General features: G+C 32.7%; 1 protein-coding gene and 1 long non-coding RNA gene across 5 annotated transcripts in view; one reads left to right on the forward strand and one right to left on the reverse strand.

Annotated features, from left to right (window-relative positions):
- Positions 1 to 25,520, reverse strand: part of LOC126886752 (NPC intracellular cholesterol transporter 1-like) — a 209,648-nt gene extending 184,128 nt beyond the window's left edge. For all 4 annotated transcript variants that reach the window (XM_050653792.1, XM_050653781.1, XM_050653787.1 and 1 more), the window contains exon 1: positions 25,222 to 25,520. In XM_050653792.1, the coding sequence (XP_050509749.1) occupies positions 25,222 to 25,281 (60 nt within the window). In that variant the 5' untranslated portion in view covers positions 25,282 to 25,520. The remainder of the gene's footprint in view (positions 1 to 25,221) is intronic.
- Positions 4,753 to 10,424, forward strand: LOC126886804 (uncharacterized). Its single transcript, XR_007698773.1, has 2 exons — positions 4,753 to 4,859; positions 10,264 to 10,424. It is a non-coding gene; the product is annotated as an uncharacterized LOC126886804 (long non-coding RNA).
- Positions 25,521 to 27,005: the final 1,485 nt, after the last annotated feature.

Here is a 27,005-nt window from a genome sequence, read left to right on the forward strand (position 1 = left end):
CAAAGTTTGAAGTTATTACTTTAGGGGATACAGGACAATTAATTTTAAAACATTCTTCTATGATATATTTAAAAGCGAGATAATATGAAGATGACTTTTTATCTTGAAGTAAACAAAAGACAAGAGGAATATAATGTCCATTTTTCAAGCCATGTGTACTAAACAATTGAGTGAAAAAACGAGGACAGTTTTCAAAAGTTCCGTCAATATATCAATTGGAAACGGTCGAAAGAAAACGAAGATTTGAAAAACATGTTAATATAACAATATGATTATCTTTGTCATTTTTAATTATAAAATTTTCATTTCTATTTGTAATAATAGAAGATGAATCGAGAGCTTTATGAAATTCAGATATATTTTTGGGAAGTTTAATTAAAGAATTTGTGGTTCTAGCATTATATAAATTTTGTCTCACCCTATTGATATCATTGATAGTAAATGTCTCTATATAATTTGTCTTTTTAAGTTCTTTACAGATGAGCTTCATTGGTTTTTCGCTGAGATCTTCCACGGCTGCTCTTTTTATTGAATTTCTTACGGCTTTTCTATTGTAAACTTCGGCAGACAACTTCTCGTGGTTATGATCTAATATTGATTCAATTATCGTATTTTCACAAAAATGCTTTGCAGGTTTTTTAGTACATGTCCACCGTTTTACTGTATCTTTGGCCAACATTTAAAAAGATTAAGGTAAAAGTACCTATTCATGGAATCGTTAAGAAGAGATTAGAATCGCAATTGGAATTACCCAGAAAATACCAGAGAATATAAACAAACAAAATGATTAAGGTAAAAGTACCTATTTATGGAATTATAAAATGAAATTATAAATATGGAAGAGATTAGAATCGGAATTGGAATTACCCAGAAAAGCTGGATATTAGATTGTCGGGTAAATAACAACTTTCTTTTCTAAAAAGAAATGTGTATGTCGTACTGTGAAATATTTATGTGAAACAAATTTTATGTAGGTACACTGCAATAAGAATTAGAAAAATCAAAATAAATAGATACTACCTATTTAAATTATGATTTGGCAACATTCTGTCATTATACAGAGATTAAATAGACAAAATATCAGCCTAAATGATTAACGAAACGGAGGCATTTCGATTGTACCTGGGAGGCATTTCATATATGAAAATATTTACCTGAAAAAGTGGGAGGCATTTCGATAACGCCGGTCTCAAATCCATATGTCAACACTGGTTGTATAAGGGTTTTGTATATGGTTATTTTTGTTTTGGGCTTAAGTTTCTGCTTCTTATATGTCTACTCAATCCAAAATAGCATTTGTTTGCTAGGATTGTCCTTCGCTTGATTTCTTCCGTCATGACGTTCTCATTGGTGATCAGGGAGCCTAAGTATGTAATTTGTCCACCACTTCAAAGGTAGAGTTATCAACCGCGAATTGTGACCGATGTTTCTGGCCCTATGATTAGGTGATGATGTCATCACCTCAGTTTTCTCCTCATTTACTTGCAGGTCCATATCGATGGCATAGTGCACAATTGTGGTAAGTGCAAAAACTAACATTTTACAGTACAGCCATTTGAAAGTTATAGGTATGTACTTACCACTTTGTACCACTATGTACTTTTCTTATATTGCACATACCCCATTTGACAGGTATATACTACAAGCTTCTAAATGAAATTAAATAACAAATTTCAAGGAAAAAATTGTTTAATTCGCGAAAAGAATGAATACAAATATTTATTCATCATCAGAAGTATCATAATATTAGAACAGTGAAGAGAAACCATTTGTGGTAAGTGCACATACAACATTTGGCTTATTTAATTTTTCTTATATTTAGCAGTTACCACATTATGTCAACTTCTATTTCTTACACGTTTCATTATTTGCTTACCACATTTGTGCACAATAAATTTTGGGTCAAAATAATGTACTATGTGTACTTATCAATTTTCTAAAAAATTTGTACTTACCACATTTGTGCACTATACCATCGATATGTTTTGAGGCATTTGAGAAGGTGGTATACATTTCTTCTAGCTTGCGTGTAGAGTTGCACAAGTTTGACTTGAATGTTTGAACTTGACTTGAGTTTGACTTAAGGTCGCGTCATATTATAATGCACGTCGCGTTTTCGGCACGTAGCGTTTGCAGACCGTCAATCGGACTGCCCATTCACATTATCATACATAGAACGTTTACGTTGGTTTCAGTTTGGTGCGGTGCAGATGTGTTTATTGTCACAACACATGTTTACATGACAAATTGCCTCGAAAACTACTTTTTAAATTAGACCGGTCAGTATCGTCGCCCTCGCTAGCGAAATTATTCCGATTCGATATTTTTAAACAAACTTACTCAAAAAGAAGTCCTTATAACATATCCACAGGGTGCCGGGCGGTACCGTGGTCGAAAAATTGTTTAAACATTTTTTTTTAAACAAATTCCCAAAAATATTTTTTTCATTTCGAGCAATATTTTTTTAGATAAACTGGGTCATTCTGGGCAAAAAAGGTCTCTTGTCATTTTTCTCTAAAATGGATTGTTGTCGAGTTACATGCGATTAAAAATTTGAAAAATGCGAAAAGGCCATTTTCAAGGCTTAATAACTCGATTAAAAGTATTATTATGAATTTCAATAAGTGACCAAATCAAGTTTTAAACCCCTTCTTCAAGGTCCCAAAGAGATTTTTGTCATTATTTTACTACAAAGCTGTTATTTTTAGTTATTAACAATTAGCGCTATAGTCCAATTGTATCGTCGCCCCCGTTAGCGAAACTATTTCGATTAGATGTTTTTGCACAAACTTACTCAAAAAGAGTCCTTATAACAAACACATCCACAGGGTGCCAGGCGGTGCCGTTGTCAAAAAATTGTTTTAACAATTCTTATTAAACAAATTCACAAAAATAATTTTTTCATTACGAACGATTTTTTTTTTTAGATAATTTGGGTTATTCTTAGCAAAAAACATATCTTGCAAAAATGCGGAAATGGCCATATAACTCGACAACAATCAATTTTAGAGAAAAACCACAAGAGACCTTTTTTGCCCAGAATAACTCAAATTATTATTAATTTGGGTTTAATTAAATTATTAATAAAAAATTATTTTTGTGAATTTGTTTAACAAAAATTGTTTAAACAATTTTTAGACCACGGCACCGCCCGGAACCCTGTTGATGTGTTATAAGGACCTCTTTTTGAGTAAGTTTGTGCAAAAAAAAATCTAATTTCGCTAACGGGGGCGACGATACAGTTGGACTATAGCGGTAATTGTTAATAGTTAAAAATAACAGCTTTGTAATAAAATAATGACAAAAATCTCTTCAGGACCTTGAAGAAGTTGTTTAAAACTTGATTTGGTCACTTATTGAAATTCATAATAATAATTTTTAATCGAGTTATTAAGCCTTGATTTTTCGCAATTTTAGAGAAAAATGACAAGAAACCTTTTTTGCTCAGAATTACCCAAATTATCTAAAAAAAATATTGCTCGAATGAAAAAATATTTTTGTGAATTTGTTTAAAAAAGATTGTTTAAACAATTTTTCGACCACGGCACCGCCTGGCACCCTGTGGATATGTTATAAGAACCTCTCTTTGAGTAAATTTGTGCAAAAAATCGAATCGGAATAATTTCGCTAGCGAGGGCGACGATACTGACCGGTCTAAATACTCGGTATCAAATTCAAAGAAATACCTACATAAACAACAAGGGGAAAACGACCCGTATCTGTCAACATCCGAAAAATATTGTTTTCGAATGAACCGAACGCAGACGTAACGTGTCTTATACGCTACGTTACGTGTCTTATAAGCACAATATGAATGGTTCAATTTAAAAACCATTAAATTATATTTTTCGCAAACGAAACGCTACGTGACGAAAACGCGACGTGCATTATAATATGAGGCGACCTTTAATTTCAAATCAAACTCAAGTCAATCCTTCTGACAAATAATTCAAGTCAAGTCAAACTGGTCAATCGTACAGGTTTGAAAATTCAAACTGTTTGTCAAACTAGTTTGAAAGAGTTTGAAAAATAATTTATTTCGTAGATATACTTTTTTAACAATCCACGAGGAAAATAAAATTCCTGTAGCTGGCTGTATACCATAAATCACAAAAAATACAGGATCCTTCGTAAAAGGTATATTTAAAAGACCCTAATAAGGGTTGCATCACAAAACAAAACGTTTTCGGATTAACAAGTAATCCATCATCAGTGTTAAGCCAATAACATGCATGCGTGAGCCACCAAAAAGTTATGGGTAAAAACCCTTTAAAAGGTATAAGACCTTATATTATACTACATATTATGTTTAAAATAGTTAGATGTTGCAAATATTCCTGGATATTACCCAGGGCAACACAGGACTCTAACCCACGTGGATGTGATATGAAAAGGATGAACCTCACATATTGAAAATTGAGTGTCAACTATATCTTTTAAAGGGTTTTTACCCACAACTTTTTGGTGGCTCACGCATGCATGTTATTGGCTTGACACTAATGATGGATTACTTGTTAATCCGAAAACGTTTTGTTTTGTGATGTAACCATTATTAGGGTCTTTTAAATATAACTTTTACAAAGGATCCTGTATTTTATTTTTTTATATACTTTTTTGTTGAGATAGACATGTCAGTTGCCAATTAAGATAAGAAATTTAATAATACATTGAGTGAAAATATAAATCATCCTTTAGTTCCAATAATTTTAGCATTTGTTTCCTTCTAATCATTTTTAAAAATCATGTAAGGACTTCTGTATGAGCTTTCCTAACGTTCGGTTGTGTGACAGTTCAGTGTGGAAGTGATAATTCAAAAAAAACGCAGGCGGCAAAAACAAAATAGGAACTACATAATAGAGGTAACTAACAAATTTCCTATCTGTTGAATTCCTAAATTTCCTGTACTTTCTTTGAATAAAATAAATTATACATTATCTAGTTAGGTAAAAAAGAGACAGCTTTGCATTACAGGGTTAATTATGGGGGATACTACGGGGGGGCTACCCCCCCCCGGTGATGAGGAGATGTTAGATAATATAGAAAACACTGAAAATAATAGTAGTTTAAATAATACACCATTGCTTGATAGCAATGCTAATTCAATCACTAATAATAACAATGAAATAAAAAAAGGAAAAAAACATTTCTATTATCAGTACACTGATACCGGTCCCTTTGAGGTATTTATGGAGTCAAAAGGCGATAACGTCGGTAATTATAGTTTTTTGAAATTAGCAAAATACATAAATGACAAAAAAATCGAGAATGTACTTAAACTTAGCAAAAAAGGAAAAAACCGAATTAGCGTTGCTTTCAAGAAATGGGAGGATGCTAATAAATTTGTTTTAAATGACGTGGTCAGAAATGATGGATATGAATTGTTTATTCCGGCAAATAACGTAACATGTAGGGGAGTCGTTAATAATGTAGATACTAGTATATCTGATGCAGATCTAATCAAATTTTCGGGATTGGCTTCGGTCAACATTAAAGTACTAGAAATAAGACGATTTAAACGAAGGTCTAAATATGACAAGGAGAAATATATTGATACAGAAACGGTCGCATTTACCTTTTCGGGAAAAGTAATCCCGAAGGAAGTGAATATATATGGGATCCCTTTTAGGGTAAAACCATACATGATACCAGTGGTTCAATGTTATCGGTGTTTTCTTTTTGGACACACAAAAAATATTTGTAGAGGGGGAGAAAAATGCAAAAACTGTGCGGAAAAAATACATGAAGGGGATTGTTCGATGAAATGTTTACATTGTAATAGCAGCTTTCATATAAGTACCTATGAGGAGTGTCCAGAGTATGTGAGACAGCGGAATATTAAGGCTGTCATGTCTCTGGACAATCTTTCATACTACGAGGCATGCGAGAGATTTCCTTATGTTTCTACTAGAAAATCGCAAGAGAATAATATATTCAGAATGAGCCAGGAGGAATTCCCAACATTACATAAAACTCAAACAAATAATTTAGAGACAATTCCCATCAATATGCGATGGATAGAAAATGTAAAGAGTAACCCTGAACACCTGTTTAGTAGAAAAATTGAGAATAACTCAAACAAAAATAAAAGAAAGGCTAATGAAACAAATAAGACATACAATAAAGAAGTACACAATCAATATTTATTATCTCCAAATGGGAGAAGCGAAGAGAGAGCTCGTGCAGTAAACAATGAGATTCCTGGATGTTCCCGTACAGAGCAACTAGAGAGGGACACAGAAAAAACACTGAATGCGATATTAAAAAAACTAGATTGGAAACATAAGGAACATATAATCAATTACTTGAACCAGCTATTTATACATGAAAGCTCATCGAACCAAAAGTTGCTAGATTTAGATGGATATCAAGAATCCACTTATTATCCAATGGAACATAAAAAGTTTAAGCAGTAACTATAACAGTCTGAAATATTTCATAAGCGAACATAGACCCAAATTAATTCTATTAAATGAAACTTGGCTAAAAAATAATCATCACTTCTATCTAAGAGGATATGAAATACATAGGTTGGATCGAGGGGATGGTTATGGTGGCCTAGCTACTGTGGTTCATAATAGTCTGGATCACAAAATAGTATATAGGTATAATAACAATGTTAGTAAAATTCAAATTTTAGCAACAAAAATAATAGATTGGGACATTACAGTTATTAACATTTATATCCATCCTAGGGCAAAAATAAATTTAAATAGTTGGGTTGGACGCATAAATAAAATCAGGGGAAATAAAATTTTAATGGGGGATATGAATGCACATAATGCACTTTGGGGAAGTCAAGTGTCTGTTAATGTTAATGGAAGAATAATTGCTGAATCCTTAGAGGATTTGGATCTAGTTTGCTGCAATGATGGGAGACCCACGCGGATTACCCTACCTGGACAGAATGCCTCAGCGGTAGACCTAACACTAATTTCCTCGGAAATTGCAAATATATGCCAATGGGATGTGTTAGAGGATTCTGGAGGCAGTGATCATTTTCCAACTTCTTGCAAAATCGCAATTGTAAATGAAAATATAGTAACACAAAAAAGTCATAAAAGAAATACAAAGAATGTCAATTGGGAGAATTATGCTTCAAAAATAGAAGACTTGATGAAGAATGGGTGTGAAGACTATAATCCATTTACACAAATTATGGAAATGGTGAGTGATGAGGAAATACCTCTCTTGAAAACAGAAAAATCTATAAGAAAAAAGAAAAGCCCTCCCTGGTGGGATAAGGAATGCTCTAATTTAATAAAAACAAGAAAAGAAAAAATTAAAAATATAAGGAAGAAGCAAGCAATGAAAATTATATTGAAATCAAAAAAATATTTGCATACAGTAAAAAAATATTTAAAACAAAAAAAAGAAATAGCTTCAAAAGCTTTTGCAATGGATTGACAAGGGACACACCTCTATCTGAAATATGGCGAACAGTTAAGCTATTCTCCACATATCAAAATGCTGTAATCCCTGCTAAACTTCCCAACAAAAACATAGCTCAGAACATATTAAATAATTTGGCAATTGACATAACAGATCCTGAGTTCACGGTTACCCTAACTAACGAGGATGTGGAGGACATTTCAAGGCAGGAAATAATAAGTGTCATAAATAAAAAGGATAAGGCTACTGGCTTAGATCTTGTAACATATAGCATGATAAACAGACTTCCCCTGGTGGCGCTAGATGCATTGTCAAAAATATTTAATCAAATAGTTAAAAGAAACACAGGTTTTCCACAAGAATGGAAAAACACCCTTGTCATTCCCTTTTTAAAACCTAATAGAGATCCTTTATGTGAGGATAATTATAGAAACATAGCTCTAGAGTCATGTGTAGGCAAAATTTTGCAAAATATAATTAAATTAAGAATAGAACAAATAACGGAAAAAAAATCGATACTAAGCCCTAAGCAGTTAGGTTTCAGAAGAAACAAAGGGTGCAACGATAACTTAGCTTTAACAATTAATTATATTAGAACTGGATTTAGTAAAAATTTAAATACAATAGGAATTTTTTTGGATATCAGTAGGGCATATGATACAGTCAATATATATTTGCTATATAAATACTTATTAAAGTATGACATCCCAATAACTTATGCAAACTTGATCTTGCAATTTTTGCTCAACAGAAATATCTACGTTAAAGACAAATCAAATAATATATTAGGCCCAATGCAAGCATCCACTGGATTGCCTCAAGGGTCTCCACTCAGTCCAATATTATTCAATCTCTATACTAGATCCCTACATGATTTAATTAACCATGAGATGGAGTGTTTTCAATATGCAGATGATTTTGTAATTCTGGTGCAAGGATCTGATATATACAAGCTAATTAATTCCTTAAATACCCATATAATAAATTTACAGGAGTGGTTTGAGAAACACAACTTTAAAATTTCAGCACACAAATCAAAAGCAATAATATTTAGAAAAAGAAGTCAGGCTTATAACTTCCCACATTTGATATATCAAAATATGGAAATTCCATGGAAAAATGAAATAAAGTATCTGGGATTTCATTTACAGTGCAATTTGAATATGACAATTCAAATTAACGACATGATAACTAAAGCAAACAAAGGAATAAATGTCATGAGAGCAATTTGTGGTACAAAATGGGGAGCTGACCCGAACATTCTTTTGAGTTTATACAAAGGAATAGTTAGATCTCATTTAGATTACGCAGCCAATCTTTTAAACCCCTGCAGTAAAAGTTTGATGATGAGGTTGGAACAAGTACAGAATGTTGCCTTGAGAATCGTAACGGGTTGTCTACGTTCTACACCCATCTTAATATTGCAAGCAGAGTGTTCAGTAACAACGTTACAAGTTAGAAGGGAGATACTAGCACATAAATATATACTCAAACAAATGCCGGAAAAAAACAATATCATAGTAAAGAGTCTAAATAAGCTAAATGAAGCAATAAATGCAAACAATAGATTCTGGAGGAACAAGGTCATACCAGATTACTCACTAGCATATACAAATATACTCAAAAAAACAAAAAACATAATTAGATATAAAATCAATCCTATATATGAGGTAGAAAGAAAAACTCTTCTATACCCCATTACAATTAAAAGTCTAGAATTTGAAAAATATGAAATTGAATCGAACGAAAAGTTCACAGCTAAATATGGTGGAATATATAATAATCATACCCACGTATATACAGATGGATCAATAGACCCACAAACAAATCAATCGGGATTTGGAATTTACATCCCAAGCATCAATTATAAATATTCGTCACGACTCCATAACTATACACAAATCTGCACAACTGAAATAATAGCGGTATACAAAGCCATGTCGGTATGTATTGAAAAGGAAATCATGAAAGCAGTGATCTTTGTAGATTCAAAAAGTGCCTTATCCAAAATATCTAGTCACAAATGGGACCAAATGGATTATGTAACTATAATGACCAAAAAACTACTGGTAGATGCAAATAATATGGGATTTTCAATAGGATTAGAATGGGTACCGGGACATCAGGGGATTAAAGGCAACGAGGTGGCAGATAGCTTGGCCAATATTGGGAGAGAATTAAGAGTACCATATGATGTAAAAAACATCAGCGCAGATATCTTTTGTGTTACAAAAAAGAACATCTTGACTCAATTTTACAATAACTGGTATTCCCAAATTAAAGGTAAATATCCGGACTATTATGGACTGCAGGGTAGTTTCCCTATAAAACCTTGGTATAACAAATGTGGATATTTGGGTAGGAACAATATTACTAACCTTAATCGTTTACGAAGTGGACATTGCAAAACTCCTTGTTATCTCCACAAAATAGGCAAAACGGAAACACCGATATGCGAATGCGGTACTATGGGAACATTGGTACACATCATCTTTGAGTGCCCCATAAATAAACATAGAGATATGGATTTGTATCTAGAACTAATAAAAGCTGGAATAGACAGTCCAATATCTTTACAGAGCATTTTATATAAACCCTCGAATAAAGTTATTAAGATAATCAATAAATTTATCAAATTTTTTCAAGTAGATCTATAGAATTTTCAAAAAAATAATAATAATAACAATAACAATAAATAAATACTTCAGAAAATACAGGGAATCTCCTAAAATGTCAAAAATTATATTTGTATCCTTAAAATCCTTAATCCTAACCGAAGGTAGCCAGCCCTAAACCTATGTGAAGCTACCCCCAAACGAGAAAAGTCTTAAGTTAACCTTAAATGTTGTAACACTTTTCCCCCTCTATCTACAGAAAAACAAGAAGAAGGACAAGGACCACATAGGACCAAAAAAAAAAAAATAGATCTGAAGTTGACAGGACACCTGGTTGTGCATTGCCTTGAGCAAGACGCGCATAACCAATAACATGTACTGGGTAAATGATTAAAAAAAAATCGAAACCCAAAAAAAAAGGAAGAAGAAGAAGAAGAAGAAAATCATGTACAATAGAACACTGACACTTTCACAATAAACTATTTTTTAGCACGCACAACAAAATTAAATAAAAAAATACTAAATGAACAGTTTTTGGTTTAAATGGGATCTAGCTATTTTTATAATTTTCTGCTTTTATAACCGATAACAATAAACACCGGCTCCGTCTTCAACGACAGAACGAAAGTCATAAAAAAAGTGAAAGTTAAAAAGGAAGAAAACAAAGAACCTCAAAAATCTGTTTCCGTACCAACCCCTTTTTAAGGATGTTAAGGCCTAGTTCCTTGAAATTTTATGGTCAAATTTGGATTATCTACATTTTTTCAATACAAATGCCCCAGAATCTCGTAACATGTGGTGTGTACTAAAAGTAAGTCAAGCTGCGTTTAGCAGAAGGTACTAATAAAACAGTAGGAGTTGACATGTACCTTACAAAGCAGACTTTTGAAATTAAAAGTTGTAGGGTTGGAATAAAATCAATATTTATACATGAAAAACAAGCTATTGATTTATACTCTTAGTACAGAAATGACTAATAAACTTTCAAAATATAGAAGAATCCCGAAAGGTTCATTTTATGACTTATACCAGCGGTTCTCAATCTTTTTGTGTCATGTACCACCAAATACTTTTTAATATTTTTGGTACCACCTAACTGAAATACATAATATGTAGGTGATCTAAGTAGGTGATCTAATTAACTATAATAGTGGTACTGATTTTGGCTGTCTTTGCGTTTTGTGTACCACCTCAAAAATGAAAAGTACCACAGATTGAGAACCGCTGACTTATACTATATTCTTAGTACATAGCACGTTAGACATAATATAAAGATTTTATATAGATTATTTGTATTTTTCAATTTAATAACATATATATAAACACAACATTTTCACTTTAAAAAAATTCCATCATTTTTTGACGGAAACTTCAAAATTAATGTGTACATTAATGGGGACAAGACTGTTATTCTGGCCAAACACTTAGTTTAGCATAAACAGACCAAAGTCGGCGCTTAGTCTACAATTGCGAAACTGTTATGAATGGCAGTTATGGATATATGGCAGTTATGAATGGCAGTTAAGAATGGCAGTTATGGATATAGTCTTGTTATGCAAAACTAAAAACCCTTAATAGACAGAATGTCGCTTGGTTTATTTTTGTTTTTCTTAGTAACCGTTAACGTGACAATAACAGGGATTTTTCCAAGATAGTTTTAGCTATGTGTCACCAGAATCCGCTGTTATGTCGATTTTAAAGAAATGGCGCTTGGTCGAGTTATGCATAACGCTGTCCTTTTAAAGAATTAGTTCACTGTTTGTGATTTTATAACGCTGTTCTTTATTTTTACATAATAGAAGTATGTATGCACTTTGCAATTTTCATTGTTTTGAAATCACCTGCCGCAACATCAAATAAATCAGTATATTTATTTTTCTTAATTAATACTGCTTCGACTACAGATTGTTTCTGTTAATTTTTGCAGTGAGAATACCTTCAATATCAGACTCAATTTTTTCTGGTACTTATTCTGAACCGAAAAATATCCACATTCAGATATTAGGTTTGTTCTAGTAAACAGTCAAACTAGTCAGAAACCGTCAGCAAACAGTTGGTCAGTGAGAGAACATAAGACAGTCACCAGTGATATCTCCTCTATCGCGCTGGTCCACTATTCGCCGATGGTTTCAAACCGTTTGAAACTGCTGCTAGAACAAACCTATTATCTCCCAAAGCCACACACTTCAAAACGAACGTAATAAACAAGCCAAACATGGACGTCTAAATATGAACTACAAACTAATTTGCGGAGTAGCAGAATACAGATTCAGACCTATCCATACGCTCTCAATTAGAATTGGAAATAAACACGTTGCCAATATGACATTCAAACTTCAAACTGTTTGAAGAAGTTTGATTTCAAGTCAAACCTAAAGATATCGAAATCAAGTCAAGTCAAACTTTTTTACAAAAAAAGTTTGATTTTCAAGTCAAGTCAAGTTTGTTGAATAAAATCAAACTAGTTTGACTTGATGCATCTCTACTTGCGTGTTGTGCGGGCAACAAGGTCCACGTCATCTGCATATGTCAAAATTTGGGATGATTTATTAAAAATATTTCCTCTGTTGTCTATTCGGGCATCTCTGATCGCCTTTTCCAGAGCTATGTTGAAGAAGAGATGCCAGCGCATCTCCCTGTCGCAGCCAAACATGCATTTCAAACGCCTGTGATTGTTCGCCCTGTATTTCGACTTTGCACAACAACTTTACGCATTGTAGCCTTAACCAATCTTATCAGTTTATCAGGGATGTGGAATTCATCCATGGCTTCATACAATTTATTTCTTAGGACACTATCATAGGCCGATTTAAAATCTACGAAAAGATGGTATGTGTCGATATTGAATTCATTGGTTTTTCCAGTATTTGCCGTAGCACAAAGATCGGGTCTGTTGTTGATCGACCAGGCCTAAAACTAAAACCACTTTGATATTCTCCAAGAAGCTCCTCTGAATGTGCACTTAGCACTTAGGCGAACTGAACATATAAGATACTTGAAAATATTTTGTAAGCTGTATTAAGGAGAGCTATTCCCCTGCAGTTTCTACATTCCAATTGATCGCACTTTTTGTGTAGCGGGGGCAAACAATTCCAATACACCACGTCCTGGATAATACCTGTTCAATATTTCAAAACTTGTAGACTTGAAGAATCAATAAAAATGCATATTATTATAAATAGACGGATTTAATTTCATACATTTGCTTCTATTTCCTGTGTTATTTTATAATGTTTACACGTTACATAATAGAAAAATTCGTATTATTTGTGAGAAAATGTACGTGTTTAAGTTATATAGGTATAATTTAATATTTAAAGGAAGTTTGTTTATATCGTACTTTGTCCCCTAAAAATATATTTACTTTATGTGTATAATATTAGCATACTTACCTAGTGATACAAAAGTAATATTTTTGTAATGTACAGATTCAAGGATTAAGGATATTATTATATTATAATTAATTACAGTGTTTAAAATATTCTCAATTTGTATGATATATATATACTCTACACCAGCGTTTCCCAACCGGTGGGTCGCGGGCAGATTTCAGGTGGGTCGCGGCGTGGCTCTTACAGTAGCTGAGAAGCGTACATTATATATCATCATGGGTGAGGGATGGGTCGCGAATACGAAAAAACATCAGAAGGTGGGTCGCCAGACATATAAGGTTGGGAACCACTGCTCTACACCATCAATATAGTTACATATATAGGGTAGCGAGAAAGTATGGAAACACGGTAATTTCTCGGAAACCGCTGGAACGATTTTTATACATTTTAGTGGGTAAGGGTTTTCTAATACGGCCGATATTATAGTGGTAATTACATTGTTATCAAATCTTCCGTTTTTCTGGAAATCTAATGAACTTTCTTAGTTCAAATGGAGCACCCTGTATATTTTTTGCGTTTTGATGTCCTTAAGAAATGCTGATTATTTTTCATGTTATATTCCCTATACCTAAATGCCATAATTTCGGAGCTATTACTACATTCAATAAACAAAAAAATTTAAACAAATTATAAAAATCAAATTTTTCGGCCAGGCTAGATATTATTTTAGATTCCTTGGATCATTGGGAACAAAAAGATCCTTTGTAATTTTTCTTTAAAGTTAATCGTTTCCGAGTTATAAACAATGTAAAACTGAAAAAAATCGAAAAATTACGATTTTCAAGATTCAAATACACACGTAAATTTTTTTGAAGTTATACTTCCTTTACCGGCGATAGAGGGTGATTTTTTTATATGTTAAAACCTATCAGCCCGGCGCATGCGCATTATAACTTTGTTCTGATTGGATGTTCAAATGACATGTCAAAAATTATCCGATATGGCAGCTGTGGTTTGGAGGTAAAGGTAAAGGTAAACAAATGTATAATATAGTATTTTTACTACAAAAGCGATATTACGTAGGTCAAAATTTTTGACGTAAGAGAACTGTCAAAACATTAGAATGTGTTTATAATAAACATGGCAATAATGAAAAGTCACATTCTAATGTTTTGACAGTTCTCTTACGTCAAAAATTTTGACCTACGTAATATCGCATTTGTAGTAAAAATACTATATATTAGTTTTATTGTTGTGAGGACAGAAATAAAAAAGTTTATAATATTGTAGTGACTTTTAAATAGTTTTTAAAAGCAACAGGTACATAATAATTGTTAATGTATCATGGGTATAAACCTACCTATTTGATCTGCCAAAATACATAGTATGTAATACTTTTATTTATATAATTTGATTACCATCAAAATTTCTATCAATATTCACCTAATATATTGTTTTTTTACTCTATGTTTTGTTGTATTTTTTCAATTCTAAATCATTTCAATTCAAAATTAAAATAATTTGATCAATTTTCAAAATATCAAAATATCACAAGTTTAATCCGTTTAGTTAGTCGATCTTCGTAAATAATGACACATAGTGTCCGTGGCTAAGCGGAGAAGGCGAATGAATTCCAATACCAACCGCTCTTATCAGTGCTGGTTCGAGTCCCAATAGGAACTTTCTTTTTTGTTTTTTTTTTAATACATTTTATGATTGTAAGTATATTTATTATATAATTGTATTTTCAGAAAATACGTATTTAGTTAAAAAAAATTTCGACAATTAATGTTCAGACATCATTTGTGGCTTGTTTAATGTGTTTGTGTGTGTTTTATTCTTTTATTATTTTAATTTTTGGCACTGTTCTAATAAAAATGTTTGAGAAGTAGTAAGTATAAATTAGTTTAATATTTAAACAAAATATAAATAAAAAGTATATTAATTTCGTTTAAATCATATAATAGAAGTATAACTTCTTACGTGCGTACAAAGTACACACACATTCTTTTTTTCATACGCGGGATCCAGACCTAAAAGTTCTAATCGAGAAGTGGGTGCTTCATTTTTTAATAAACAAATGAACTACGAAGTTTGATGTTTTTTTAAATAACTCTGAAAATATAAATTTTAGAACAAAACTGACTTAACCATTGAAAAATTCAGAAAATTTTACAAAAAAAAACCTTATATAAAGAATTTTCTAAAATTAAATCTGTATCTTCTATAATTAATTTTTTATTTATAACGCTAAAGTCACCCTTCTCACAAACATTGGCGCACTGTAAACTAGCGCACGGCCAAGTGCATGGTTGGGTTATTTTAATGTAATTCTTTAACTAATGGATCAAATGAAATTTTACAAATTGAACCCAAAAGAAGAATAATTAAGCTATCTTATGGTTATAATAAGTGTAGTCCCAATAGAAGCAGATTCGTAGCCAATGAAAATTAGGTTATTATTCGTCAAATTCCAAATCGATAATTTCAACGCGAAATAGCCAAAAAATGAAGCACTTCTCGGGGAATAGTCATCACAATTTTTTTAAAAGCGTTTAAAAAAAGCTTTATTTTGTTTTTTGAAGATATTCTTCTTTAGCGGCGAATCTATTGAGGGTAAAATTTGATTTACCACGCGCATGCGCACACCGACAGTATGGTATTAGTGGTTATACGGGCTCTGATTGGGTGCTGAAATTTTGAATTGATCTGTCAATAATTGTTCAATATGGAGATTATGGTAAACAAAAATATTGTATAATATTAGTTTTTATTGATGTGTGGACAGAAATAAAATAAAATTTATAATTATAGTGAGTTTTTAAATAGTTTTGAAAAGCCGCAGGTACGTAATTTTAAATGTTTCAGTTGGAAATACCTAATAGTCTCAATACCTATCTATTAGGAAAATGTAAACAAAATAATGTAGTTACCTATTAGTAGGCAATGCTTTAATTTACATAATCTGATTACGAACAAACTTTCTAAAAATCTTCATCTCATATATTGTTTTCTTACACTATACTTTGTTGTATTTTATTTCGACAAAAATCAAACTAATGATTTTATTAAATTCATATAAATTTATGGTGTAAACGTTTAGTTTGTGTATATTCCCATATGACGTACACGCGGATGTGGTCTAGTTTGAAATGCCGCGGCATGCCGTCAGCTTTCGTACAGCGCGGTAGGAGTGAAGTGAGTTCGCGCCCCAAGCAAGTTATTATTTTTTTATTTTTTTTTTATAGATTTTATGATTGTAAGTACTATATTATTATATAATTTTTGAAGATATTCTTCTTTTTTGAAAGTGGTAGATAAGAAAGTTAGTTTGATTTTTAAATAAAATAAGTACAAATAACCTTTTAAGTATATTTACTTCGTTTAAATTACCTATAATAGAAGAATATCTTCTTTTGTGCGTACAAAGTACACACACATTCTTTTTTATTTTTTTAATTTCTGGCAACGAAAGTAAGCAAATTACGCTCAAAATAAAGTTGGTCCCTTTTTTTGTGAAAAAAAAATCGTGAAAGTCACCCCTTAATTAGCATCTCAAATGAAATTAATCGTTACCGTTTCATAAGTTCAAAATACTTATTTTTGAAAGGGCTCTAGTTAAAAGGGCTTGAAAGAGTCACTTATCACGAGTATAGGCAAATTTTGAACAGCCATATCTCAACCAATAATTTTTGTCTTACCAGAAAAACAAAAAATCCAAAATATTCAGAAAAACAATACATATTTTACTTATCTATGTTTTTTTACTCTTTGAGATTTTTGATATCATTAATAATGGTAGGGGAGCCCAAGCGGGGATTTTTGCAGTTACTCGAGCGTGTCAGATTATCATATGGGGAGAAACCTGGTACCCTGCAGATGTACCTCTACCATATATTGGCTCTTAACACAGGGGAGTTCGTTAAGGGGGCCCGAAAAAAAAATCTATCTTTAAAAAAACTCGAAATTGTCAGATTAAGATAAGGTAAGTTAAGTACATGAAAAAGAGTGTATATTTCAAAAATCTGACGATTTGAGCCGGGAGTAAGGAAATGAGGGAGTCCCAAAGTTTCACAAGAAAAAAGCGAATATTTCGCGAAATGAATGACAGATCGAAAAACTAAAAAATATGTGCTCAATATTTTTTAAAAATCTATTGAATGATACCAAACATGACTTCCCACGGAGAAAGGTGGGGGGTAAATTTAATGTTTTAAATACGAATCCCGCGATATTTCGCGAAATGAACATCAGATCGAAAAACTGTAAAATACACTTATTCAATATTTTTGAAAAATCTATCAAATGGTACCAAACACGACCCCTCACGGAGGTGAGGTGGGGGGTTACTTTAAAATCTTAAATAGGAGCCCCCATTTTTTATTGCACATTTAGATTTCTTACGTAAAAGTAAGTAACTTTTACTCGAAACATTTTTTCGAATTATGGATAAATGGTGTTATAATCAGAAAAAACGATTGTTGGAAATGGAAAATTAAATTAAAAAATGGCAAGCGCCCACTAAAATGGAAAACTTTACTTAACTTTTTTTGGTTTTAGGACCTACTCTTCACAACCCAATACGTCCCTATAACGCTCGAGTGACTGCACATTTAGCATACTTTGCTCCCCTACCATAATTTTTAAGTTATTTCGAAAAAAAAGCATTTTTTTTAAATAAAAAAAATTAATTTAAATCCATATTTTTCAAAAATAAACAATTTGAACTGATGACACATCATATTATAAACTAAACAATACGTAAGTAAAGTAACTTGTAAAGTAGTAGGTTCATTTCAGCAGTAGGTTTAAAGCAGTAGGTTCAGCAGTAGGTTAAGCAGTAGGTTAATTTGAGAGGGGGTGATTTTCACGAATTTTTTACCAAAAAGAAGAACCAAATTTATTTTGAGCGTAACTTACTTACTTTTGTTGCTAAACTAAAAATATAAAAAAAAAAAATAATACTTTTTCTAAACACAAAAGGAATAAGAACCTACTTTCTGTTAGCTACAACTCTGCTTATACTGGGTCTACAGAGTTCATACATACGCCATTCTTTTCACTTTTTTATAAGCTATATTTTTGCTAGACATATTTTTTCGGTAAAATACTTATTTTTTGAGTTATTTGCGAAAAACCGTCTAAAAACATGTTTTTTGTTATTGAAAAATGAACATATTCACTCGCAAATAACTCGAGAAGTATTGACTTAATCAAAAAAACTCTATACAACAAAAGTTGCTTAGTCAGTTTATCCACTTCCTGACTTATTTTGAACGTATGTTTTTTCACCCCCGAGAAGGGGTGGTAGTCAGCCCCAGGGCAAAAACACACATTGGTACAATATCACTTTTTTTCTTTGACATGTCAGCTATGTGTAGGGGAAGGCGGGGCGGAATGGGGTAGCGGGGCGGAATGAAGATTGGTATTTTTAAGTATCAATGACGTGCTGCAGACTAGCAGCGATAAGTAAAAGTACATCAGTGTAGTGTGACTGAAGACCGGTAGGCATGTTTGTCTAATTCTCTTGACGTTAACAACGTGAATCTATCGTTGCGTGGTTTTTCGCTTATATTTGTAACTGTTTGTGATTTTATGACCAAGGTAAGTTGCACACGCTTGTTTTTTTTACAACGTTAGTTGGTAATACTTCTAGGGTATTTATTTAGCTTTCGTTTAGTCTAGGCAAACGTTTTCTACCAATCGTTTTCGAGTGACCATAGGTTGATGAAATAAATCATGTGCTTGGGGCGGAATGGGGAAGTCCACTTGGGGCGGAATGGGGAAGTACCCCGTACCGCCCCACACTATTTTTATTAAACAGGAACTCTATATTTAACTATTTTTCTTCTATTTCAGATGGTTCTAGTATACAAAAGGAAGACGAATAGACAGCCATGGTCTACTAAAAGTATGAATAATGCTGCCGAAGCGGTTATTTCTGGTCAAGTAGGTTATTTGAAGGCTCCAAAGCAATTTAATGTTCTCCAAAGGACCTGGAGATATCCTGCAGAGAAAAGGAAAGATCCGAAGTACCATATTGACAAAACGGCAGGGAAATTTTAAGCTGTTTTTACCGAAATTCAAGAATATGAGATCATGAGTTATTTGAAAATTATGGAGTATCGATTATTTGGTCTAACGATGATAGATTTGCGTACCTTAGCTTATCAGTTAGCTGTAAGAAATGGCCTAGCCCACATATTTACGAGTGAAGTCGCCGGCCAAGATTGGGTCAATGGATTTTTAAAAAGAAATCCTACTTTATCACATCGGGAACCTGAGTCAACATATAGCGCCAGAGTTATGGGCTTTAATAAAGTGGCAGTGATGAACTTAGCTTAACATAACTTAACATAAAATGACTTTTCAACGGTACTTAATATTTGGACTTAATAATTACAATTATTGTTATTTTTTTATTAATTTCACTAATCTTGTAATGACTACCCCGTTGTGCCCCGGTGCAGGGGCCGAGCGGGGCAATTGACATTGTTTAATATTTTAGTAACAAACTTACTGTTCTTGTTCTTATAAAAAAATAATATTGTAATATAATGTCAACAACATTACAATGAGTTTATATAATGATATGCAGCTTAAATAATTAATCCTAACTTATTTTTAAAAATCAATTTCAACTTAGTACCCCATTCCGCCCCGCCTTCCCCTACCTATGCCAAATTCCATGTCAACCCATACGCCAGTCAATGGGAGGAAGAATAGGATATTACCTCTGAATTCTATCCTAAACTGCATGGATTTTAATGAAATTTTGGGCCTAGCCTCTACTTATCTCCTAATTCAAAGTCTACCCTATGCCGAAGTGTGCTTTTATCTTGGGGGTGGTTCCCACCCCTTCTTAGGGGTGGAAAAATTTTTGGTTAAAATTACCACGGAATTCGCTTGAGAACCTAATTCTAAGCAAAAACTAATCTATAATTATTTTTTTGAAAACTCAATACTTTTTGAGGTATTCGTGGTTGAAAATTGGCCATTTTCATTGAAACAAAATACCTTTTCGAACGGTTTTTTGCGAATACCTTAAAAACTATGCATCTAACTAAAAAAAACTATATTAAACATTTTTGTAGGTTATAAAAAAACAAATAGACACTTGCCTTCATAAATCTTCTAGTTAGTCCAGAAAGCCACTGCGCATCCGCTAGGAAAAATATTCTAATTCGGATTTTTTGCACAATCTACTTAAAAAGGACTCCTTTTAACAAATTTGCATGTTGCCAGGACCAAAAGGTGGTCAAAAATTTTTTAAACGTTTTTTTTTTCGTTTTTTTCCTAAAATTATTTTTTTTTTGCATGGAAAAAAGTTTTTTAGGTTTTTTGGATCATTCCAAACAGAAAAGGTTTTTAGTGCCTTTTTTCTAAAATTGATAGTTTTTGACATATAAGCGATTAAAAATTGAAAAGTTGCGAAATCGGCCATTTTTAACCCTCAAACACTATGTGAAAAACTAAAAATTTGAATGTTGCCAAGGTAGGTAGTTATTATTTAAACATCGATTGATGAAATCCCGAAGAGTTTTTTACTATACAATATTCAAAACTCCTTTGTTTTTTAATTGCTAATCAAGCGTGCGCGACACTATTTTCCACCGACAGTATGGTGCAAATGAAAGGAATAAATTCGTTATTTCGTAAACCGGCGACTTTAAGGAAAAATCCCGAAACAGGTCGATTTTTATTTTTAAGTTATGATATTGTGGCATATATGGTATACTAGTGACGTCATCCGTCTGAGCGTGATGACGTAATCGATGATTTTTTTAAATGAGAATAGGGGTCGTGTGGTAGCTCATTTGAAAGGTTCTTCAATTCTCTATTTAGTAATTTAATTATTTACATAATTATTTATACAGGATGTCCTTCTACTTCTTTTTTTGTCAAATAATTTAATTTAATAAAAATTTTTTGGACACCCTGTATAAATAATTATGTAAATGATTATATTACTGAATAGAGAATTGAAGAACCTTTCAAATGAGCTAGCACACGACCCCTATTCTCATTTAAAAAAATCATCGATTACGCCATCACGTCCAGATGGATGACGTCACTAGTATACCATATATGCCACAATATCATAACTTAAAAATAAAAATAGACCTCTTTCGGGATTTTTCCTTAAAGTCGCCGGTTTACGAAATAACGAATTTATTCCTTTCATTTGCACCATACTGTCGGTGGAAAATAGTGTCGCGCACGCTTGATTAGCAATTAAAAAACAAAGGAGTTCTGAATACTGTATTGCAAAAAACTCTTCGGGATTTCATCAACCGATGTTTAAACAATTTCTACCTACCTTGGCAACATTCAAATTTTCAGTTTGTCACATAGTTTTTGAGGGTTAAAAATGGCCGATTTCGCAATTTTTCAATTTTTAATCGCTTATATGTCAAAAACTATCAATTTTAAAGAAAAGTTACTAAACACCTTTTCTGTTTGGAATGATCCAAAAAACCTAAAACAACTTTTTTCCATGCAAAAAAAAAATTTTAGGAAAAAACAAAAAAAAAAAACGTTTAAAAAATTTTTGACCACCTTTTGGTTCTGACAACATGCAAATTTGTTAAAAGGAGTCCTTTTTAAGTAAGATTGTGCAAAAAATCCGAATTAGAATATTTTCCCTAGCGGATGCGCAGTGGCTTTCTGGACTAAGTTAGGATATAACACAAAAAGAGATATATGGTAGGTGAAAATAGTTTGTTTTTTGGTACATTCTCAAATTGATGTATTCAACTTGAAATAACAGAGAAACGGTCGATTTTAGGTGTATAATGCTACTAATACCTTTTGTAGGTGCTTGAAAAGACCTTTAAAATGAGCTACATTAGAGGTCCATTACATTAAAACTAAGCGAGATAAGCTGCAAACAAAATTGATAACTAATGTATTTTAAGAAAAAATGAGAAGTAATTTTAACCCCCATCCACCAAAATGTAAATGCATCGTTTTCCTTTTACAATACCTTTTATTATAGTATTTTTTCTATGTTCAAAAAGTTGGACGGGTTTAAAGTGAATGGTTTTTGAGAAAAAAAAGATCAAATTATAGAGCGCATTTTTAAATTTTCTTAAAAATCTTCCTTTTTCTCCATGTAACTTGAAAATGATAAGAGATACAGCAATGAAAAATGAAAGGAAATTTCTATCTGAAAAAGCCCTACATTTTTTCGTTATATCTTTTTTTCGTATCTCTTATCTTTTTCGAGTTACATGGAGGAAAGGGAAGATTTTTAAGAAAATTTAAAAATGCGCTCTATAATGTAATTTTATTTTTTTTTAAACCCGTTCATTTTAATCCAGTCCAACTTTTTGAACATAGAAATAATACTATAGTAAAATTGTAGAAGCAAAACGATGTATTTAAGTTCTGGTGGATGAGGGGTTAAATATATACTTCTCATTTCTTCTTAAAATACATTAGTCATCAACTTTTTTGCAGAATATCTCGCTTAGTTTCAATGTGATCGACATTTAGCATTGCTCATTTTGTCATTTTAAAGGTCTTTTCAAGCTCTACAAAAGTTATTATTATTAGTATCATTATACACTTAAAATCGACAGTTTCTCTGTTATTTCAAGTTGAATAAACCGATTTGAGCATGCAGCAAAAAAACAAACTATTCTTACCTACTATACCCCTCTTTGTATTTGAACTTAGAAGATTGTTTTCACCCATTTTGAAAAAATGTGAAATCTTTGTATTATCCACGTCCGTCTGTCCGTAACCACAACTCCTCCGGCAATATAGCAGCTAGAATGACAAATGAGGTGTCAAATGAAAGCTGATAATCCAAGGATGGTACTAAAGGTGAGATATTTGACCTTGGCGGTCTGTCCGTCGGTCTGTACGACCGCGAATATAACTCCTCCATCATTATACCAGGTAGAATGACAAATGAGGTGTCAAATGAAAGCTTATAATCCAAGGATGGTACTAAAGGTGAGATATTTGACCTAGGCGGTCTGTGCGTCGGTCCGTACGACCGCGAATATAACTTCTCCGTCATTATACCAGGTAGAATGACAAATGAGGTGTCAAATGAAAGCTGATAATCCTAGGATTGTACTAAAGGTGAGATATTTGACCTAGGCGGTCTGTGCGTCGGTCCCTCCGACCGCGAATATAACTCCTCCGTCATTATACCAGGTAGAATGACAAATGAGGTGTCAAATGAAAGCTGATAATCCAAGGATGGTACTAAAGGTGAGATATTTAACTTAGGCGGTCTGTACGTCGGTCCCTCCGACCGCGAATATAACTCCTCCATCGGTATACCCGCTTGAATGATAAATGAGGTGTCAAATGAAAGCTTATAATCCAAGGATGGTACTAAAGGTGAGATATTTGACCTAGGCTGTCTTTCCGTCGGTCCGTACGACCGCAAATATAACTTCTCCGTCATTATACCAGGTAGAATGACAAATGAGGTGTCAAATAAAAGCTGATAATCCAAGGATGGTACTAAGGTGAGATATTTGACCTGGGCAATCTTTCCGTCGGTCCGTAGGACCGCCAATGTAACTCCTCTGCCATTATACCGGGTAGAATCACAAATGAGGTGACAAATGTCGAAGTTTAGTAAGAATGACTCAACATTAGTAAATTCGTATATCAATCCACGCAAAGTTACACGTAAAATTCAAATATCGTCTTCCAGTTCTACTTTCGATTACTTTGGGTGAAAACCTAGGACTTACGAAGTCCAATTACTTGTTTATGAAGGAACAAATCTCTTTGTTTTTTTATAATTTTTATAACCTACAGAAATATTTTATATAGTTTTTTTGTGATGCATAGTTTTAAGGTATTCGCAAAAATCCGTCCGAAAAGGTGTAATTTTTAAATGAAAATGCCCAATTTTCTACCACGAATAACCCAAAAAGTATTTAGTTTTCAAAAAATAATTATAGAACAGTTTTTGCTTAAAATTAAGTTCTCTAGCCTCTTCCGTGGGTATTTTAACCAAAACATTTTTCACCCCCGAGAAGGGGTGGGAACTACCCCAAGATAAAAGCGCACATCGGCATAAGGTAGACTTTGTTTCTTGAGCTATTCCCTACTTACTGTGAAAATATCAAGTAAATCGATGTAGGATGGAATTCGGAGCCAAATACCCTCATTGACTGCCCTACCAAGTGGTTCTTTAAAATTGGGAGGTTTTGCAATATTTCACCCTTAGTAGACTATGGGGATTCTGTTGATTCTAAACATCTTAAACATATAATAGCAGTCAATATATGCGATATTTAATTTTCTTTTCTAAAATAAACTTAATACAACAATTCTTAGAACTAAAACTGCATACATTATTGTGTCCAGGATTCGTAAGAATCGTGAAGATTTTTAAGATGTTAGGATCAACAGGAACAGGACAGAATTCCATCGACAGTGACTAGACTAGACTAATAAATATTACAACGCCCTAATGACTGAGGGTGAATCCTCAAAACGTCGGAATGTTGTGTACTATATTTCCTCATAAAAATCACATAAACTTCCTTGAAAAATAATAAAACTATAGGATCTACTGTTGTCACGAACACTTTGAACACTTTCGGATTATGTAAATATATAAGCTTCAAAAAGCTGTTTTCTTACAAACATAAACAAAACGTTAAAGTTAAATAACAATAATATTTTGAAAATTATGAAATAACCACTGTATTATGAAAACGAATTTTTAATTAAGAGGTGCAATGCAAAATGAGTCATATAAAACATTTTTTTCCATTCCTACAAGACGAATTTCTCTAAAGAGAAATACCTAGTTGTGTAACGAATTTCCTTGTAATTTAAGAAACATTTAATAATATATTCTATATTGTTTTAAATGATTATTTATAACGGAAACAAAAACTCACCGTGTTTATTATACAAAAAACTACCACAAGTTCTATTAGTAAACTTCTTAATCTTGCCATTATGGCCTTGTTGAAGCACCCTCACTATATCGATCAATTTACACGAAAACAAATATAATTTTTAGTAAACGTTACTAGTTATTGCTTCATTGATTCTTTAACATTATTTCCCTCGTGTTAGAAAGTTAAGTACGGACATTAATTACGATTTGAAGAAGGTTTTGAGACAAAAAATCGACCGGTAACACCAATCAGCGACTTAACATAAACTAGCCAACTGTCACTGCGCTGACTGCGGCTGCACGAACGATGGAACGATGTCAAAAATAGTCGGCTCCTTCTCATTTCTCCTTCTCCATCCTCAGGGTTGAGTGTTGGCACAGTTTAATAGTCCGGTGAGTAGTGGATCACGAAACGGAAAAAATAACGGAACGAAAAAATACAAGAAATAAAGGAAATAAAAAAATACAGGAAATAAACAAAGGAAATACGGTCGTTTTATCATGAAGTTAAAAAACTGAAAGTGGATAACAGAATTACAATTCTTACATGAAAAAGAAGATGAAACACTCATAAATGAAAAAGATTCAGCGATGAATGGGCAAAATACAGATGAGAATAAAGATATCCTTATAATAATAATATCCGTATAATAATAGGACTGTCTAGTGAAAGAGAGGCTCAAAATATTATCAATGAGCGCAAAAATAACAAAAGCTCGAGAGAAAACGAAACACCTGTGAAAATGTTAAAGAATGGAGGGGAAGAACTACAAAAAAGGATATATAGCCTTATCAATATATAAGGAATACATAATGAAACTATTCGACGATGATATAATGATACAAGAAGAACCACAGGAACAAACAGGACCGAAAATAATAAGGTGCGAATTAGAACAGGCAATTAGAAATGCAAAGACCGCAAAAGCAGTAGGCCCAGATCAGATACCCACTGAGCTAATTAAATGCATTGGCGAAGAAACACTGCATATACTTTTAGATCTGTTCAACAAGGTATATACAACAGGAGTAATACCCCAGGATTGGTTGCTGTCCACATTTGTAACACTACCAAAGTCAATACATGCGACAGAATGCTCCCAGTACAGACAATTTCTTTAATAAGCCACACACTTAAGATATTCCTCAAAATAATACATGGAAGACTATACAAGAAAATAGAGGAAGAGATATAGATGACACCCAGTTTGGTTTCAGAGGGGGACTAGAAACGAGAGAGGCTCTGTTCGCTTTTAACGTTCTCGCGCAAAGACGACTAGATATGAATCAAGATCTCTATGTCTGCTTTATAGATTATCAAAAGGCTTTTGATAGAGGACGACATCAGAAACTCATAAAACTTTTAAAAGAGAAGAATGTGGACAGTCGAGATATACGGGTTATTGTCAATCTGTACAGGAATCAAAAAGCAACGGTTAAAATCAAAAATGTCGAAACAGAGGTCATAAAAATTAAGAGAGGTGTTAGACAGGGTTGCGTGTTGTCTCTATTGTTATTCAATCTGTACAGCGAAGCTATTTTTAAGTAAGCAATATCAGAGGAAGAACAGGGTATATCAATAAACGGAAAAATCTTGAACAACATAAGATTCGCAGACGACACCGCTATTTTTGCAGACAGTCTAGATGCACTGCAACTATTAGTAAATAGATTACATCAAGTCAGTATGGACTATGGACTACAAATGAACGTTAAGAAAACCAAGTTCATGATTATTTCTAAGCAACATACAGTAGGAAGGTTGGATATCGAGGGAAAACA

The sequence above is a fragment of the Diabrotica virgifera genome, chromosome 1 (genome assembly GCF_917563875.1).
Source record: "Diabrotica virgifera virgifera chromosome 1, PGI_DIABVI_V3a".
In the NCBI taxonomy this organism is placed as follows: Eukaryota; Metazoa; Arthropoda; class Insecta; order Coleoptera; family Chrysomelidae; genus Diabrotica; species Diabrotica virgifera.